Consider the following 19,492-nt stretch of genomic DNA (forward strand, 5'->3'; position numbering starts at 1 on the left):
CCCCCCTTTTCACCTGGACATACACACTAAGAAATAATGCTTAATCTTTCCAAGGAATCTGGTTAAAAGTCAGGTTCATTAGAATTAATCCTAAATTAGTCCTTTAAAAAGCTAATAGAGGAAGTGGAAAAGAGTGCCACCCCTTCAGTTTCCTCCTTCACCTCTATGCACTTTTCAAGGGAAGAAAAGGTAAATATCCTCATCACCTGAGGACCAAGAATGGGCAAGTTGGGGCTCAGAGCCTTCATGAGCAATAGAAGGAAACTTCAATAGTGTAATAAAAAAAATTCCTTCAGTAGCACCTTAAAGACCAACTAAGTTTTTATTTTGGTATGAGCTTTCGTGTGCATGCACACTTCTTCAGATACAAAGAAGTGTATCTGAAGAAGTGTGCATGCACACGAAAGCTCATACCAAAATAAAAACTTAGTTGGTCTTTAAGGTGCTACTGAAGGAATTTTTTTATTTTACTTCGACCCAGACCAACACGGCTACCTACCTGTATTCAATAGTGTAGTTGTGTCTATGGGTGATGTTGGTAGCCTCTGCTCAATTGTCTGAGACAGAGAGAGATTTGCTACCCGTGCCTTTGGCCAAAGATGCTTAAGCCCCATGAGATTTTTTTTTTGCTTTACACTGTAACACCTTTTAGGATATGACACGAGGAGGTAAAGGGATGAAGGGAGGTCACAGAGACAGTGGGACTGAAGGAATATCATGGAGTGTTCTGGAATGAGAGAGGCTGTTTGATAAGAAATGGCTTAGTAGTGAAAGGATCAATGGAACCCAGAAGCCCTAAAGTATGTGGTTACAACTGAGTTACAAATATTGATTTACAACAATCACATCCTGTAAACACATCCTAAGAGACATTGACACAGGCACACACAGAATATAAGAAGCCAAATTTCAGCTTCATATTTGAGGAGAAATGTCAGGTGAACCTTAAAAAAGAGAAAGATTAAGGAAATGTGGGGAGAGGGGTTCTGATTTTTGAATTTGGTTGATCACATGATAAATGGAACAACATTTTGCTCCCCAAATAAAAATATGCAGAGAAGGACCACTTGGGAATGAAGTTGTAGAAGCAGCTAAGACAACATGCAGCATAAGAAGCTTTTGTAAAGGGATAATATGTGAGTAAAAGAAAACATGATCCTTTGTAATGAAACAGGTGTTCTCAACTTGGCACTGCTGATTGCCAAGTGTATATTTATATATATATATATTTATTTTCCTTTATCTCTAGGAAAGGTGTCATTTCCTATGGTTTGCCACTATTCATTCTAAGCTGCCACTTGGTTGGCACCTTTGCTTATCCTGACCTTGGCAGACTGTCTTGTGAATCAGGCACAATGCCTTCCTAGCAGATGTGCTCTGAAGGATATGGGCCAGGAAACTGGAATGTGTGCAACATCTACTTCCTGGGCAAGGCTTCTGTGCCTGCGAAATTCTGTGAGCTCAGTGAGCTCAGTCTGCAAGAAAGGAAAGAATTATATCCCTTTGTTTTGCCTTTGTCTTGTCTCTCTGGGCTGAGCAGTTGTCTGTGAGGAAGGTCCATTGGCAAGAAAGGATCCCTAATCCATGCCCAGCAGATTCTCTGTGTATTACAATAAACACACAGGCTTGTGATCCAGTACTAATCAAAGGAAACAGCTAGTGATCCAACAAAAAGGATTGCCAACATTTTTGGAGGGTGGAGCCATAGACGCATTTGCAAACCAAGGAAACACCACAACCACACATAAACTGCAACCACACACTCACTCACTCCTTTATTTAGCAGTTAGGCTTTAAAAAAAGATTTTGTTTCTTTTTTCTAAGCCTTTTTCTTTGCGGGAGGGGGGTTGATCATGCTGGAGAGGCAAGAGAATCTCCCTTTCTCAACTTCTCCTGCTCTTAGTTTGAAGTGGGGAGGGTCTGTCTCACAGTTGTATGTCTAATTAGATATATACAGTATGTAGATATACATATCTCCCTAATTAAATATTAGCTCCACCCCAAAACTAATTCAAAACCAGAGTCAGGGAAGGACAGGTACTTCATGGAGTGGTCCAGGTTGGTTTACCTGATTATGGACCTTTGGGCTGGGGCAACAGGGTAGATAAGGTTTGTGTGTGCACAGGCCTACTATCTATCTATTGAACTATCAAACTATACTTCGTTCTGCATTCACTAGGCATTTACCACTGCAACCATAGTTAAGCATGGTTGAGCATGTAGGGACGCGGGTGGCGCTGTGGTCTAAACCACTGAGCCTCTTGGGCTTGCTGATTGGAAGCTCAGCAGTTCAAATCTATTCAATGTTGCTGTGACCCAGCTTCTCCCAACCTAGTAGTTTGAAAGCAAACCAGAGCAAGTAGATAAATAGGTACCATTGCAGTGGGAAGGCAAACAGTGTTTCCGTGTTCTCTGGCACTCATCACAGGGTCCCGTTGTTTGATAAGTGGTTTAGTCATGCTCGCCACAGCTGTCTGTGTAAAAATGCCAGCTCCCTCGACCTGAAAAGCAACATGAGTGCCACACCCCAGAGTCTCCTTTGATTGGACTTAACTGTCCAGGGGTCCTTTACCTTTAAGGATTAATCTATTCCTGTACGGGTGCCCTTGATGAGCTTTTGCTTTAAATGACTGCTGAAGGATGTGACTGTTCTTATCACAGAAATTCTTTGTAGAAATTATCTCTAGTATTTCTGTGTACCCCCCCCAAAAAAAAAACACATGTATGTATATTGCAAAAAAATATGGGGGTGAAATTCTCTGGGTTTAAATATTTTTCTAGCAAAATCCCACTCATTGCACTTGTCTTTTTCTCTGTTTTAAGCAGGCATGACATTAAGATATAGGGGACTTTTAACTGCAATGAATTTTAATTTGGAAAGCTATTCTAGATTTTCTTTTAGTGGATGAATTCCCTTCTCCCAAAAATAAAAGGCATACCCCACCCCCGAACACTCCTTTTTTTCAACACAATTGATAGTGAAGGGACATTGATATACAAAAATCACTGAGAAAGTATAACCTCTTTCATTGACATCTTGGCTCATCTTGTACACTTGACATTGGGTGGCCTTAGGCAAATAATTATTTCCCAATGCCCCTTTCCTCCAGCCTTCGTCTACCTTTCAGGATTGTTGTAAGGTAAAATAAAGGTAAATTACACCTGGGATAACGGTTAAGTTCAGTCAAAGGTGAGTATGGGGTGCGGCGTTCATCTCCACTTTCAGGCTGAGTGAGCCAGCATTTGTCCACAGACAGCTTTCCTGGTCATGTGGCCAGCATGACTAAACTGCTTCTGATGCTACAGAACACTGTGATGGAAGCCAGAGCACATGGAAATGCCATTTATCTTCCGGTGCAGTGATACCTATTTATCTACTTGCACTGGTGTTCAAATTGCTAGGTTGGCAGAAGCTGGGACCAAGCAACGGGAACTCACCCCATCACACAGATTTGAACCGCTGACCTTCCAATTGGCAAGCCCAAGGGGGTCAGTGGTTTAGTCCACAGTACCACCCACATTCCACATGGGCATAAGGAATGCACAAACAGGGTTGGGAGGGGGAGGGGGAGCAGTTTGAGTACAGGAAAAACATATGTGTGTTATTTGCAGATAAATGTGAAGACTGCTGGATATGAATCTGCAAGATACGTAATCTTTCCAAACAAAGTTAAGTACACAGAGAGAGAGCCTACTGGGAAATTTCAAACATGAAAAGGGAAGATTTCTAGTACACAACCAGGGCATGATATTTTGGGGTTATAGCACTTCTGTCGTGCTTCATGAATTCTATTGCTACTGAAAATGTCTAGAGTCCTTTAGTCAAACCATCAATGCACCCTCCCCCCTAAAAAAGAAATCTTGTTTTGCACTCTGGATTAGAAATCTTTTTGTTGTTCTTGTTTGGTTTATTTGTTTGTTTGTTTAAAATGTACATACACCTCTTATCTGCTTCTGCCACAGAACATGATATTTTAACAAATCTGATACGTCGTTTGAACAGTCTATCTCCCTCTCTGCAGTCTTCCGAAATGAAAGTGTGCTTGTGTCTCACTCTCTAACCTGCCCCCATGCTTTGAAAAACTGAGCAAGTGATGCTTGATATAGCTAAATATTAGTTGTTGATGGACGTATTTGGCTTGTGTTTCTGCAAAGGCATTCCTAGATATTTGTGATACATAACTACAGTGAAGTAACTAAAAAGAACACCATGCCTGTTTGATTATGATTAAAAGTGTAGTATTTTCTGTCTTCTGTAAGAGACTGTGGGCCTTTAACCCTTCAACGAGGTTGCATTTGTGAAGAAAGTTAGCTTTATAGCATAGTGTATATATTATTTTAATATCTGTATTTTTGATTAACTCTCAAATGTTCTCCTTCTTATTTGTCACAATCAGCTGCTCATTCACTAGCTCAATCAAGAGCCAGGGTTTCATTATTGCCATCTCCGAATTATTTGTCAAAACCCAACTTGATACATCTTTTATTACCTCCTGCCCTCCCCACTCCACTTTTGGATCTGTGGCAGGCTTGTTCTTTTTTACAAACTTGCAGAAATTCACATAGCTGAATACTTGTAATAGTGCTTAATTACAGTGATTTAATGACTGGAAATGGACTTTTTTATCTGTGTGCTATACGAGATGAGATTCCGGTTATCAAAGGCCTTTGTAGATTTGCATTTTAGAAATGTTAAGAGGGCACTCATAAGTTTTCTCTCAAAGGAATGCTGTGCATAGCTGAATATAGCAATATTGGAATATTTCAAACCTGGAAGAATGCCCCCTCCCCCAATCCAGAAAACTATCATTGATGTTGAGAACTGGATAAGGAAGTCATTCCAAAACCTTTTCCTCTGGTCCTCATTTTCAGAATATAAACTTGCTCTTGCCACGTCAATTTTTAAATCAATTAGAAGGACATTGGAAAATAAAAAAAGAAACAACTCAAGCAGTGCTTGATTTACAACACAGAACACAACTACAGTGGTACCTCGGGTTTTCGAATGTCTTCATTGATTAATGTTTTGGAACTCAAATGCCATAAACCTGGAAGTAACTGCTTCGGTTTTCAAACACGCCTCAGAAGCCACGCGGCTTCTGTATTGAGTTTTCCATATTGAGGCTTCCGTATTGAGTTTTCAGTTTTTGAACATTTCGGAATTCAAACTGTTTTCCAGAATGGATTACATTTGAAAACCAATATACCACTGCACTTTGAAATATGATCAGGGACATCCGGAAAGTAAGAGAAAACAATGTGACCGCATAAAAACATGAATCATTCCCAAAATATAATTATAAATATATATACCTTAAGGAGTTATACAAACTCAATGAAAGGTGTGACCTTGCAGTATCACTTGATGCTCTTGCTCTCATCTATCCATGTTCTGCCAAAAACTTATAAAAAAATTATACCATGCTATAATATACTAAAATATAGTACATTGAAATGCTTAAACGATTCTTTGATTGTCCTTGAATCTTTTTGCCACACTTGCCAACATCTCCCTTTGAGAATCACTGCCATAAGGCATTAAGTGGCCTGGGTCACATATGACTATGGCATTTCAGGACTATGCAAATGTCTGGGCTCCAGGAGATGAGTTCTCAACCACTTCACTTTCCCCCAGTCATTTTTATTCCCAAGATGTGGTCGGCTAAGCCAAGGTTTAGTTAGGGATGGGAAAGAAGTTTAACTCAGTTCACATTTTTGATGTTGAACCTACCTACCTAACACTTTCGGAAGCAATACACAAATTGAAACACAGCGATCCAAAAGCCACACTTCTCTGAATTGTGCAATGCAATACTCAAGCCATGTTGGGCAAAGGATTCTTGCATTGCAGAGGATTGGACTAGATGGCCCTCCAACTCTACAATGTGTACAGAAATGTGTATCACAGGGTTGGGGTTCAGTTCATATGGTGAGTGGTGGTCCTTGAGGTATTGGGATCTTAAGCCACATAACAACAACAACAACAACAACAACAACAACAACAACAACAACAATTTATTATTTATACCCCGCTCATCTGGCCGCCCCCCCCCCGCCACTCTGGGAGGCTTCCAACACACATTAAAATACATTAAACTATCACAGATTAAAAACTTCCCTAAACAGGGCTGCCTTCAGGTATTTTCTAAATGTCAGGTAGTTGTTTATCTCTCTGACCTCTGATGGGAGGGTGTTCTACAGGGCGGGTGCCACTACCGAGAAGGCCCTCTGCCTGGTTCCCTGTAGCTTTGCTTCTCGCAGTGAGGGAACCGCCAGAAGGCCCTCGGCACTGGATTTCAGTGTCTGGGCTGAACGATGGGGGTGGAAACGCTCCTTCAGGTATACTGGACCGAGGCCGATTAGGGCTTTAAACGTCAGCAACAACACTTTGAATTGTGCTCGGAAACACTATTAGGCTTTATAGGTCAAAACCAGCACTTAGACTTGACTCCAGACACTCAGGTCAGGATTTATGGTATGTACCCAGACCATTTTGTCTTGGTGACCAACCTGGCTGCGTTGTTCTGCTTGTCATGCACAAAGTTCAGAAGTCAGGAAGGGCAGACTCTCTATGAGTTTACTCTGTTTTTTGTTATTTCCTCCCACTTCACCAACAGTAATTATTATTTTTATTTTGCTTGAGGAGGCTTTGAATCAAACTCATTTTGAGCCAGAAACAATCTAGAATGGAAATTGGACACTTGGATGCCTTTTTCAAGTGAAAGAACATTGGATTTTGAGCCTTGCTTAATGGAACTTCATCGGTATATCCATTGAATGTCTTCCTGAGTTTGAGTTACCCCAGATATGATGAACCTATGTTCCTTCAGATATTGTTGGACTCAAAGTCTCATTAGCCCCAGCTAGCATGGAATATGATGGGGCTGCAGTCCTAAAGACATATGGGGGGCCAATGATTCCCCATCCCTGCCATAGACCTTGTTTATTTCACAAGTGTTGCGTTCAGTCTGTGTTTAGATTATCTTCTCAGTCCAAATACATAAAGCGAATGTTTCCATGTCCATTGGTACCTTGAAGCGTGTGGCAATTTCTCATGGATACCTTGAAAATGTATTCCCAGGTATCTCACAAATGAGAACTGCAAATCCAAATTCTTTTGGTGACTCTTTATTTGGGCTTTACTGCCTATTGGGTTAAAGATATGTGTTGCATGATTTTATTTTATTTTATTTAAAAAACTGGATTTCAGAAAAAGAAAGGCAGCAAGACCCCTGGGGGGAGCGTATACAGCCTATCATGTAAATCCTCCTTAGTTTGCGGATTATAGAACTGATATAGCACAGCAGCTCCCTCAAAGCCATTGCAAGTCTATTGTGTCACTATGCATTAGTGACAGCTGGATTAAGGCTGTGCACTAAGAATCCACAGGAATTATTTTCTTGACACTAAATAGCATATGCATTTCTTCAGTGACATAATTTAAGATTTTTTTGCCTTCCTTTACAATACCCAAAGGCATGAGCCAACATTAGAAGCCAAGTGGCCTGATTTTTTTTTTCTTGAAATTTTTTAACGTGACTTGGGGTTAGAAGAAGGCAAAAGGTTAGGACTCTGGTTTCTATAATTATTCTATTTATTTATTTTTAAAATTTGATTTAGAGGTTTCAGCTGCTGTTCGATAGTCTCCAAAATACAAAATGGCAACAACAGCAAAATATTCTGCTTGGGTTGCACTTTCCGAGAAGGGGATGTAGCTCAGTAGTACAACATTTCCTTTGCATGTAGAAGGTCCCAGGTTCAACGTAGCTAAATGGATAGTGATTTCTCTGTTAGATTATGGAGAGTTGTTGCCAATTAGTTTAGACAGTACTAGATGAGATGAACCAGGTGACTGACCAGTTTATATAAGATTCCTGAGTCCATACGAGATGTACCACAGAGCAGAATGAGTGAGTGGCAATCACCCACCCTTGAAAATAGTACTCACTCATTCACACTTCACACCCTAGTTTTCCCCTTACTGCTTAACCAGCTGTGCAGTCCCTCCCTGTTGCTTTATAACTGAATGGCATCTAGAGCCATCTTTCCCATTGGGCTTAGTGGCTCGTTGTGCCAGGGTGCTGGTCTCTCAGGGGCGCCCCAGCGAATGGGGGAGCTGTGCGGCTTTGCTGGCAGCCTCCCCTTTCCTTACATGCCTGCCAGCTACGCCCTGCCAACTATAATGTTCTAAACTTGGTGTGCTTTTGTATGTGTGTCTATAATAGTTATTCTCGTAGGGGCACCCTCATACCCCCCACAACCTTTCCTGTCCCGTCAGGAGCAGCAGCACTGACTCCTGGAGCTGATTGGGCGGCTGGCCCACTCCTCCCGCCCTGATTGGCGTGCATCTCTTTCCTTCTTCCTACCCTCCTCGACCCGCTCCCCTCTGTGGGCGGGTGTGTTGGCACTGCTGCTGCTGCTTTTGTGCTCCTTCTGGGCAGTCCGCAAGCTGGCCACTTTCGCCTCCTTCTCATGCATGGGGAGCCCCAAGGTGGAGGCGGCCCTCCCTCCCTGCTGAGCGGCATGGAGGAGAATTCTGCCTCGAGCCCCCGTGTGGGAACCAGCATCCAGCTGGGTGGCTCCCACAAGCACTCTGCAGCAGTGGCACGGGCTACGGCAGATGAAGAGCCACTCCTCAACTCTGAAGTCAAGGATGAAGACGGGCCTCCTCCTCTTCTGCCTCCTCTCCCTCGGCCACGGAAATTCCCTCAGCCACCACCAACCGAGCCGCTGTCATCGTTGTCTGAGGTAGTGCCCCCCCACTTGGTGGGCATTGCCATTCAAATGGTGTGTGTGTGCCATGTCCTGCGATGGATTGTGTGGGGTGGGGCTTGCCTTGTTTCATTAGCCATCAGATGCCTGAGGAGCTGAAGTCCCATTAAACTCGATGGGGTCTGGCTTCAGAGTCAACCTACCCAGGCGGATCGGGCTGGAACCCTAGTGCCACCGGTTCCCCCCATGCACATTGACTTGGAAGCACGTTACACCGAGTTCAGTGGTGCTTAATTCTCATGGCTGTTGTTGTTGTTGTTGTTGTTGTTGTTGTTGTTATTGAAGCTCACAAGGTCCTGCCTGGAGGCTTGCAACATAAAATTTTAGGCACACCAAAGGGTGGATGCTCAGAGACTCCTGGATCCTTGGCCAGCTGCCACCTTCCTTTTGCTCTGCTTTCATGACCATTTTATCAGAGACCCACCATCATGAATTCTTGCTTAACCCTCCCAATTCACTTTTCTCCTTTTCCCTCCCAAGCAAGTAATGTTCCAAGCAGCTTGCCTCCCAAGCCTCCATGGGAGAAGAACGATCCCCCACAGAGGCTTGGTAAAAGGTCGACAACTCTGTGAAACAGGGGAGGGGGCGCCGGAGGGATCTTTGCACCATGGTGCTAGATATGCTTAAGACAGCCCTGATGGCATACATCATTGTGGTGGTGGTGCTGATTGTATTGGAGCAGACTAGATACCAGGAATGACCCAGCTAAGTCACTGGGAGGGTGGGAGAGAAATATGCAGCAACTGTAGAAAATATGAGCACTCTAACATATTCATATGACTAACATATTCATACTCCTTGAGAACATCAGCTCCACTTCATAATAGTTTAATTAGCCTTTGCTTCCTGTCATGTAATTCACCTTCATTTGTGTAATTCTCTTTAATTGTGATAATTCATCTTCCTAATGTATGAAACTGCAGCTCCCAGAAAGCTGGTGTTAAGTAAAAACCCAGGATTGTCCAATTGACCCGTTTTGATCAAGTAATTCATCACCATTTAAAATGGTGCATTTCCATCTTAATCCAATTATATTAATTTTCTATTGCACATATTTATCAGTTGAAATAAATTCATTTTGATTCATATTTCTAGTGCTAGTTTTCTAACCCCACCTATAGAAAGCTTTTTGAAATACTTCCATCTGTTGGGAATTCAAGGATGTATGAGTTGCTCCTGAGAAATTTCACTAGAGTGAGCCGCATCTGGCCCAAACATATTTCCTCTAACAGTTATCATGATGTGAAAACTACAAATATACTTGCAGATTTGATAAGAGTGACAAACCTACTCCTCGTTCTTGTCAACTCTGATCCCAAAGTTTGAACAGTAGCCTCATAATTCAGTGGCAACTCGTAATGATGATAAAGATTCCATTTTTTTTTTATTCCTGATAATAGAATGTTCAGTGGCCACAGAATATCAGGGTAGGATGGGCTGTTCTAGAGGATGTCATGCCCAACTAATTGGAACTGTGTACAGGAGCATTCCACATGGCAATAGGTTTCTGCTGTTTAATGAGCATGCACCCTCATTTTCTTACTAAAAGCTTACACAGAGCTTACACTGGGCCTTGTTTTTATTGAGAATTTGTTCCGATTTGTTTGCAGGGAAGTTATACAATTATGAACATTCATCCTGGCTTACACATTTTCCCATTAGTCATTTGTTAATCCTGCATTTTTCAATGTATTTCACGGTCACTTTCTTATCTGCAAAATCAAGTGGATTTATTGTGCTATTCTGGCAGAGTATTTTAATCCACTTTAATGGGGCAAACCTAAGTTTCCGGTATGTGCTGAAATACCTCCCTCAAAATGTTGACAGTTTGGAGGCAACCTAGATCTCAGGTTTCCCTTCCAGTAAAGATACCTCAAAGGATGTGCCTGACAAACTGCAATATGGCACATTATCTTTTTCACTTTTTGAAAATGTGTGAAGTTCCTTTTTACATATTTGATTCGACCAAGCACAGTCTCCCACAACTGGCAAATTAAACAGAACTATGACAACAATACCAAATCCAAGTAAGGTCATTGTGAATCATGGATAAAATAAAGGCATTATTTTCTAAATAGTCTGAATGTTAAGAAACTTAACATTACACCATGTGCCATGCAGGAAAGTAATTTGCCTTATATCAACATTAAAATGAATTCTGAGTCTAGGTGGGGGGGGGTGTTCAGACTGTTAATTTGGCATAATTTGGTTGTGTTGATTCAAAACCCATTTCAGGGTTCTGTTTTGATGTCCTTGGGGTGGGAAAAATATTCTGATCAAAGTACTTTCCCCCTCTAATCACCATCTACTTCATAAATGATGAAATAGCTGTGGAATAAAATGATAGGAATCTACCTTAAAGGTATTTATTAAATAGAGGAACAAAATAAGTTGCCTCATACTGAATCAGACCATTGGTCCATCTTTCTCAGTAACATCTGCACTGACTGGCAGCAGCTCTTCAGGATTTCAAGGAGGGTTGTCTCCCAGCCCTGCCTGGAGATGTTAGGAACTGAACCCAGGACCTTCCCTATGCAAAGGACATGTTCCACCACTGAGCTATTGCCCTTTCCCATTTAGATTACCTTTAAACCTCAGTATTTCATTGTAGTCTGCAGTTAATATGAAAATAATAAGTCCTATCCTTAATATGTAAGGGTGCACCTGGAACTATTATTTGTGATGATTATTTGTATGAACTGGCCTGGTTTGCATCCCCACACTAAATTTGGTAAGCAAATATAAGCAATTTCCACTCCTAATGCCATTTTCCTTGGAATTATAACCCTAAAAATAACAAAAAAATATAATTAGTTACCTATCATTGGCTCTGGTTCTGTCTACTGTTGTTCCCCCATCCTTCTGCCATACCAATCACAAATTGGTGCTAGCCAGCACTGGGTAAATGTGGTTATAAGTGCAGTCTAAGGTCTTTCATAGGCCTTGTGCAGCTTTTCCCAGCTGTTTCCTCCAAGGGAAAAAAAGGCTATGGTCACTTTGTAAAACACAGAAAGCTGTGATTCAACCACCATGAGGGGCCCCTTAACTGACTCTTGTATCTAATAACTTCTAGATTTAGTTTTCACCTGGGAAACATCAGTAACTATTCTCAAGCTTAGTTTTGTCATGGGTGCTTATCAAGGCAATGTAATCTACCCTTTCTTTATTTCCCCAAAGTGCCTTGGTTGTGTCTTGATACAAAATTTCTACCTTGTGTCTGGAACAGGGTCAGCTAGAAACCGAGGAAGTTCCAAGTCATTAGAAGGAAAAGAGAGGTGCCAATGCATACCAGGAATTTAGCTTAGTGCAATTATAGATTAAAGTTAATTGTCATGCTTGTTCAACATAATCCACTAAAAACATACTTTTGGTTGTCAGGATTTATTCCTCATGGAATAAATATTGAAAAGTGTGGAATGAACAAACAATTCAATGGGAAGACTTGCAAATACTGCATCAGCAAATTGGGATGAACACCCACTGTTTTATAATCTCACAGCAAACAAATTGGAACACATGCACACTGAAGACCAGATATGGTCTAACCTCTGTGTGGGGTTTGGCTGGGCAAATCAGCTTGAATGCTCAGTAGGTCATTTGGAACAGCTGTCAGGAGAAGGCTGGTTTATCAGTATATGTTTCTTCTGTCAGAATAGGCTTGCAACCAACTTATATGCCTCTGTGGATCTTTCAGAAAAGGAGCTGAGCCTATGACTGGGATCAGATTTAGGGTGCCTATGGCCCTCCAGATGTTGCTGAAGTACAATTCCCATTAGCCATGGTCATTGACCATGCCTGCGGAGGTTGATAAGAGTTGCAGTTCAATAACATCTGGAAGGTCTAAGTTTATCTGCATCTGATTTTGATCCTTCTGTCTGACAGATAGTATGGGTAATGGAATACAAGGTCCCAGAGTAAACAGTGGGTCCTTAATGTATGCCTAATAGATGCTGCTCATGTTTTAGACCATGCATATCTGTATTTTTTTTTTTTAAAGTCTTTAAAATGCTTCCATTCCTGGAGGCAGAATCCATTATGTACATGATCTCACACATATGCTGTGCTGAAATGTTCCAAGATACAAATATATTCAGGGCAGGAGACAGTTGTTGCAAAACTGCATGTAGGAATGGCAATTATGTAAGCTCGTACATCTCTGCTAACTCTGATGTAATTATATCCATTGATATATTATTGATTTTAAAGCAATTGTAGAAGCGAGCAGCGACCATCCCTAGAGTAGCAATGTAGAGTGCAATTGCATTGTTAATGTAGTTGTGTGTTACAGAAATGCTTGATTCTTTGGCATGCATTGTGGGGGGACATTTTGGGGGGGATTTGAGTGAAGAGTACCTTAGGAGAAATAAAACTAGCCCACTAAACTGCAAGAGCTGTAGCCAATAATAAACCTTTGTGTTTGGTTTTGAACCATCCCCAAAAGTAGCAGTGTGCAGGGGCTCACCACCTACTGCATGACCTTAATATGGGAGTTTCCATTCCACCTTGGGCCAGCCTTAGAATCATCTGCCACACCCTAAATCCAGTTTGTGGGCACCAATCATGTTTATTTGTGGGTTGGGGTTTTCACCAGGATTCTTTTCTTCCTGAAAAAAAGCAAGTAGATATGAAGACTTGAATTTAAGATTGGAAAAATGAGAACCAGAAATTAACATATTCACCCATCCCTATCTGTTAGATGTTGCCATTTGCTTGGTCTGTTCGAAACTTTTTAGGAACTGAGAGTGACGCTGTGGGTTAAACCACAGAGCCTAGGGCATGCAGATCAGAAGGTCGGCGGTTTGAATCCCTGCGATGGGGTGAGCTCCCGTTGCTAGGTCCCAGCTCCTGCCAACCTAGCAGTTTGAAAGCACGTCACAGCGGGAAGGTAAATGACGTTTCCGTGTGCTGCTCTAGTTCGCCAGAAGCGGCTTTGTCATGCTGGCCACATGACCTGGAAGCTGTACCCCAGCTCCTTTGGCCAATAACGCGAGATGAACGCCACAACCCCAGAGTCGGTCGCAACTGGACCTAATGGACAGGGGTCCCTTTACCTTTATGCAGGGGCAGAAGGAATAGACTCTTTGAATTTTTTTTTCTATTTTGAACAACAGGGAATAATTTAGGCTTAAAGCTAGTGTTTCTAGAGTTAGCACAGTGTTAATTCCTGCCCACAATGCACTTCGTATTTAATGCTACATGTCCTTAGGATTCTAAAGAGGGAGTTCATTGTGAATAAAATGGCTTCTTTGAAGTACCCATTCTTGTTATAGGTTGAGCTTTATTCAAGGTAGTCCTAGGCATCCCTTAAAAAAACAAATAAAAAACAGGAGTAAACTATCTGTAATGCCACACAAAATGAATAACTAACCAGGAAGATTAAGTAGACACTGTACTCTAAAGTAATCAATACATCTTTTAGGTTATTTTACAGAGGCTGGAAAATTGCTTCTTAACATGTCTGTCTTCCCCCTCCCTCCTTGTTTTCTGAATGAAGACAAAAATGAGGCCAATAATTCCTCAGGCTTCTGCATAAGTGGTGAAGAAAGCTGGAAAAAACAGGATTCGGCTTTTTTCTGCTCTTTTTTTGTGTTACTAAATAGGAGAGACACCACCAGTCATGATAGGTGCATTGTCTTGGCCAGACCCAATTTCCTTTAACATCTGGGTTATGAGAAATTCAGACATGACAAAGAAGGCAATTAGTTTGCTGAATGACAACAGGAAATGTCACCACTGGCTGTAAACTATGACTCTATTCATTATTATGTTGGCAAGTCTCATCATTAGGAACATTACAATAATCAGCTTCCTGTCGCTGGAGATCTGCACCTGCATTTTTCTTCTCTGAACACCTTTAATTTTCACTTGCAAGCCCTATCGTTTCACCTACTATTTTTACCTTTATTATACACACACATACACGTACACTCCTCTTTCAGCCCTAGAATGTGACAATAATCTCAGATGCAAAACTGAAGCATCTCCCATAATGGGTATTAAAAATGGAAGGTGTGAATGCTGACATATCAAGTCTTTGCTAAGGCGCTATTAATAGATGCCTAATGAAACAGGGGAACCAAATCTGTTTGAAAGAATGGAGGATAAACACTGTGGAGAAAATGTCAAACCCATTGACATATCATTAACACACAGACGTCTTTTACATCTGAGCTGAAAGCAAGCAATTAATATTTTAGGGTTGGCGAGACTCCTTTTCTTTTTGTAGGTGTCTTGGTGAAAGCTTTTGGGCTGTGACTTCAAGTGAATTTGTCTCCTGATACCCAACCATGTACCTCTACTATCAATAGAGTGTCCAGGTGCAAATGAGGACAAGGTTCTCACACCATCAATTGGTCTTCAGAAGAGGGAAATTCGGCAGGTGTAGTTTGTCATGCCAGTGGCACCTGTTGAACTTCCCTCTTCATCACAACTGTTAAAGGTGCAGCGGTCCTGTATTCTTTTTGTGCCAGGCCACCCTAACAATCCCGTCAATCGTCCAACTTGTTGGCTTTCATAGAACCCCGAGCCTCCTGAGAAGCTTATATTGTGTTCCTCAGTCTGATGGTAGAGAAATGTACCAGAAAGACCACATGCCTGCCATTATCCAAGCTTTTCCTCTGAGATCTGTATCAACAGGGAAGTACACAGGCTAATTTCTGGATTCCACTTTGGTTAATGCAAACCAATAAGCATGACTACCAAAGTTAAGTCTGTATGTCCCAGAAGCCTCTACAACAGGGATGATACACCTCCACAACTTGTCTCAATCTTATTTTGAACACTGATATTTCATTCTGCCCCCTGATCTTGACATGTACTGTGCCAAGGGCCCACAAATAACTAATGTAATTGGCATTTGTAAAATGACTTCTGCCTCTTTATGACAGCCTTTTCCAACCTAATATCCTCAAAATATTTTGCACTACAACTCCCATCTTCCCTGGCTATTGGTCATGCTGACTAAGGCTAATGAGATTTATAGTCTGAAACATATGGATAATGCCAGGTTGGGAAAGGTTGATTCACAAGCTGCTATTCCAAATTTGTTCCTCACTGGTTTCTTCTTAGTACTTTGATGCATTTACTCCTGATATTCAGTGCATACCTAATCTCTATACTTTATTGCTTTTCACATTTGGAGGAATATATATTTTCTTTTTGTACATTTGCATTATAAGTGAACCAGTTCAAACACAGATATATTGCAACCTACACACGTTTAACATGTGTGATTTGAACTTACTGACATGGTTGAAAGCCAGGCAGATGAAATCACACACATTAAATGCACAGAAGGTATTGAGCTTAAAAGCTTTTTTGCACAGGGTTTTCCTGGTATGGAATGAGATTTTAAGTTCTCTGACCTGCTTACTGAATTGGGAAGTGCTTGCACAGGCTCTGGGAGGTTCTTGTGAGATCTTGGATGCTCCTGCATGATCTTATGAGAGCCTCCCAGAGGCCAGTAAGCAAGGCAGAAAGCTTAAAAGCTCTCTGCCTTGCTTGTGGAGTAAGACCCATTTGGCACGGTGACTCCAAGGTAATACTGTTTGTACAGGGGCAGTTCCAAATGGCTGGTTCAAGTGGACATGTGTGACATCCCCATAACATAACCCTCAAAAAGATGTGAATTTCCTGGATAATAATGTTGAACTGACAAACCAGTTAATCGGACCAGGAACAAAATTGTGTGCTCTCTTGTGTACCATCTTCATTGCTTCTAGCCTGTTTTGTTAAAACATAGCTTCTTGTGATGAGCAAACTGGGAAGCTGTGTTTCAGTTATTTGTTTGAAACCAGGATATGGATGCAAGATCAGATTAGGGGTTCATGAAGTCTCAAGAAATACCAGGCTCCTGGAAATCTGGTAGTGGTTTGAGTCAATTCTGCATATAAGGAAATAATTGGCTTCCTTTCAGGTTCCTCCTGCTAAATGTGGTTTGCTTGAAGTTCCCTGCTTTCTCACTGCTGGAGTTTAGGGCACATTCCAGTTTTGACATTCATCATTGGAATGGCATGCTAATGACTTGTCAAAACATTACTTATCCAGGAAGCATACAAGGTATATTGTTTTCTCCCAACACCATAGATAGCTGCTGGCCACAAGACCTGGGGAAGGCAAGCAAGCTCTGAGGAGTGATTAGCTGAATACTTTGGCACTAACTTTCAGAAGTTGGTTGCACGGTAAATGGTCTAACTGGACTTGGCACTTGGTGATTTTCAGGAATATTAACTTTCCAGCTCAATTGACTGCCTTGGAGCCATACTTCATTTGAAGCACACACTTTTGGAAAGTGAGGCTAAGGAGCAACCAAGTGTCATCTATTGTCTCTCTCCAATAGACTGCATAACTCCTGTGGTGCATGTAGTGACTTGGGCCAATGAAGCTTTAACAGCTACCTGTCCAATTATGTTGTCTGTCTCCCATTATAACAGCTTGTGACAATCAGGGTTGTGCAAATATAGTTGTTTCCATTGTGCCTTGGAGGCATTCAGAGTAGCATATAAGTAATTAGCTTCCACTTCTACCTTGGTCATGTCCTTGTGTGACATGACAGCCATGATTGTGCTTCATTGCACCTGTGCATATTGACAGTGTATTGTAGAGCAGTTGACTTCAATTTTCAGACTCAAGTCCCACTCTTTTAACTCCAACCTTCATTACGGGAACCTGATTTCAAATACCCTGCCCCGCTGATCACTACCTAGCCACTATTTAACATATATACTGCTAATGCCTGTCTTGTTCTATGATGGCTTGAGACTCTTTGGCAAAACGGGCAGTGTCACGTCTATGTCAAGCCAAAGCAGAGAGCAGACAATAACAGGTTGCTTGGATGGCTCCAAGGGTATAATGCTGGCTGACATAGGGTGAATCTAAACACACAGAGGGAAAAACAACTCTATAAATAAGTCAGAAATTAGACCATTATAACAAGATAAAAAACCCTATGGAAAAGCATGTATAAAAAATTTCTGCTCTCTGGTGCCATTTGGTGTTGGATGTTTATAGTGCATTCAAATAATTAGGTTTTTTAAAACAACAACAACAACCCTAATGTAACTGAGTCCATGATAGCATTTTGATATCACACATACAGCATGACCAGCAGAGTTGCACAGCATCAGTAGAGCAGTGTGTCTGTGACCCCTGGCATACTGCATTATGGTAGCATTAACTTAGATAGTTGTAGAGCCAGTGTGGTGTAGTGGTTAAGAGCGGTAGACTCATAACCTGGGGAACCGGGTTCGCGTCTCCGCTCCTCTACATGCAGCTGCTGGGTGACCTTGGGCTAGTCACACTTCTCTGAAGTCTCTCAGCCCCACTCACCTCACAGAGTGTTTGTTGTGAGGGAGGAAGGGAAAGGAGAATGTTAGCTGCTTTGAGACTCCTTCGGGTAGTGATAAAGTGGGATATCAAATCCAAACTCTTCTTCTTCTCCTTGTAACTTTAGAGCTGGAACTTGGAATGACCACCAGGTACTTGGGACAGAGTGGCTAGTTACACAGAGGACAACTGTGACATTGCTATAAGATAATGAAACCTCAAGGCTGGCACAATTCTTCAGAGTTTGCCAGTTTCGTTCTCCAAACATGGCACTGGAAATAATCATTCATAAGATTTTGAGGTATCTTTATTCTTCACCTCCAGGGAACCCGATCACACAATATTCATAATACATCTATTCCTTTTGTTTCATGAAAGCCATTTGGGGAATCCAATGGTGCGGCAGGCAATTTCTGCCTTGTACTTTGCTGTTAAAACTTAAAATAATAATAAACATACCTAGCCTGTCCTTACATGAGCTGCCTGAACCTTTTATCCAGTCAAAGCAAACACTTTTCTTGTATTTAAAAGGAATGCATCCATTATTCATCTATAAAAGCTTAGTGTTAGGCTAAAATGCGTAAAGAGAAAAGCAAAGATTACAAAAGGAGATTTCACATAAAAGTAGACCTGTGAGGAAACAAAGCTTAAGCCTATGACTGCACCAGCTCTCTGCTTTCAAGTCCATAAAGCCTTTGTATTTGGGGAGGGAATCTAAAACAAAGCTTGGCTTGGCTTCTTTCTTTCTTTTCTTTTTTTCATAGCATGAAAAGCCCCAACTGAAAACTGGATCCTCCATGTTCTGAAATGTATTTATTATGGTAGCACATTCTGTTCTGGCATAAACTAGATATGTTGGCTTCATGCAGGTCCCCCAATATGAACATGGTGAATCAGTTGGTCCTTGCCTCTTCTCTTTAAAAGGTCTCTTGCCCCTTCCCACCCCCACTCCCAAATGAAATCATTTCAGCCATTTTCTGAAAGCTAAAAGTCTTTGCTTCACATCAAAGTTGTTCTGGAAAAGAAGCTGCTCTCTATTAGAGTCTCAGCTGATGGGTGAAATTCTCTTTAGGTGCAGAAAGTCAAACACTGAAAGATTTTCTATAAAGATTCAAAGGAGAAGAGGTTGGATGTCAGGCAGGTAGAAGGGAGCACAGGGCGAGTGAGCTGCACTAGCCCAGCTAATGTGTGGTAATTAGATTTAAATGGTGCTGAAAGTCTGGAGTCCCCAAGGAATGTGTAATGGTGTACCGGTAGAAGTACAGTGGTGCCTTGCTAGATGAATTTAATTTGTTCCACGGGTCTATTCTTATAACAGAAAATTCGTCTAGCGAATCCCATAGGAAAGCATTGATTTTTTTTATAAAAAAAATTGCCCATAGGAACACATTAATTG

The 19,492-nt window shown here is 41.5% G+C and overlaps 1 protein-coding gene across 1 annotated transcript in view; it reads left to right on the top strand.

Annotated features, from left to right (window-relative positions):
• The first annotated feature begins 8,523 nt into the window (after nucleotides 1-8,523).
• LOC148686569 (protocadherin-9-like) overlaps nucleotides 8,524-19,492 on the top strand; it is a 363,264-nt gene continuing 352,295 nt past the window's right edge. Inside the window, exon 1 of the mRNA XM_088665406.1 lies at nucleotides 8,524-8,748. Within this exon, the coding sequence (XP_088521532.1) occupies nucleotides 8,524-8,748 (225 nt within the window). The remainder of the gene's footprint in view (nucleotides 8,749-19,492) is intronic.

The sequence above is a fragment of the Zootoca vivipara genome, chromosome Z2 (genome assembly GCF_965207765.1).
Source record: "Zootoca vivipara chromosome Z2, rZooViv2.hap1.1, whole genome shotgun sequence".
NCBI lineage: Eukaryota > Metazoa > Chordata > Lepidosauria > Squamata > Lacertidae > Zootoca > Zootoca vivipara.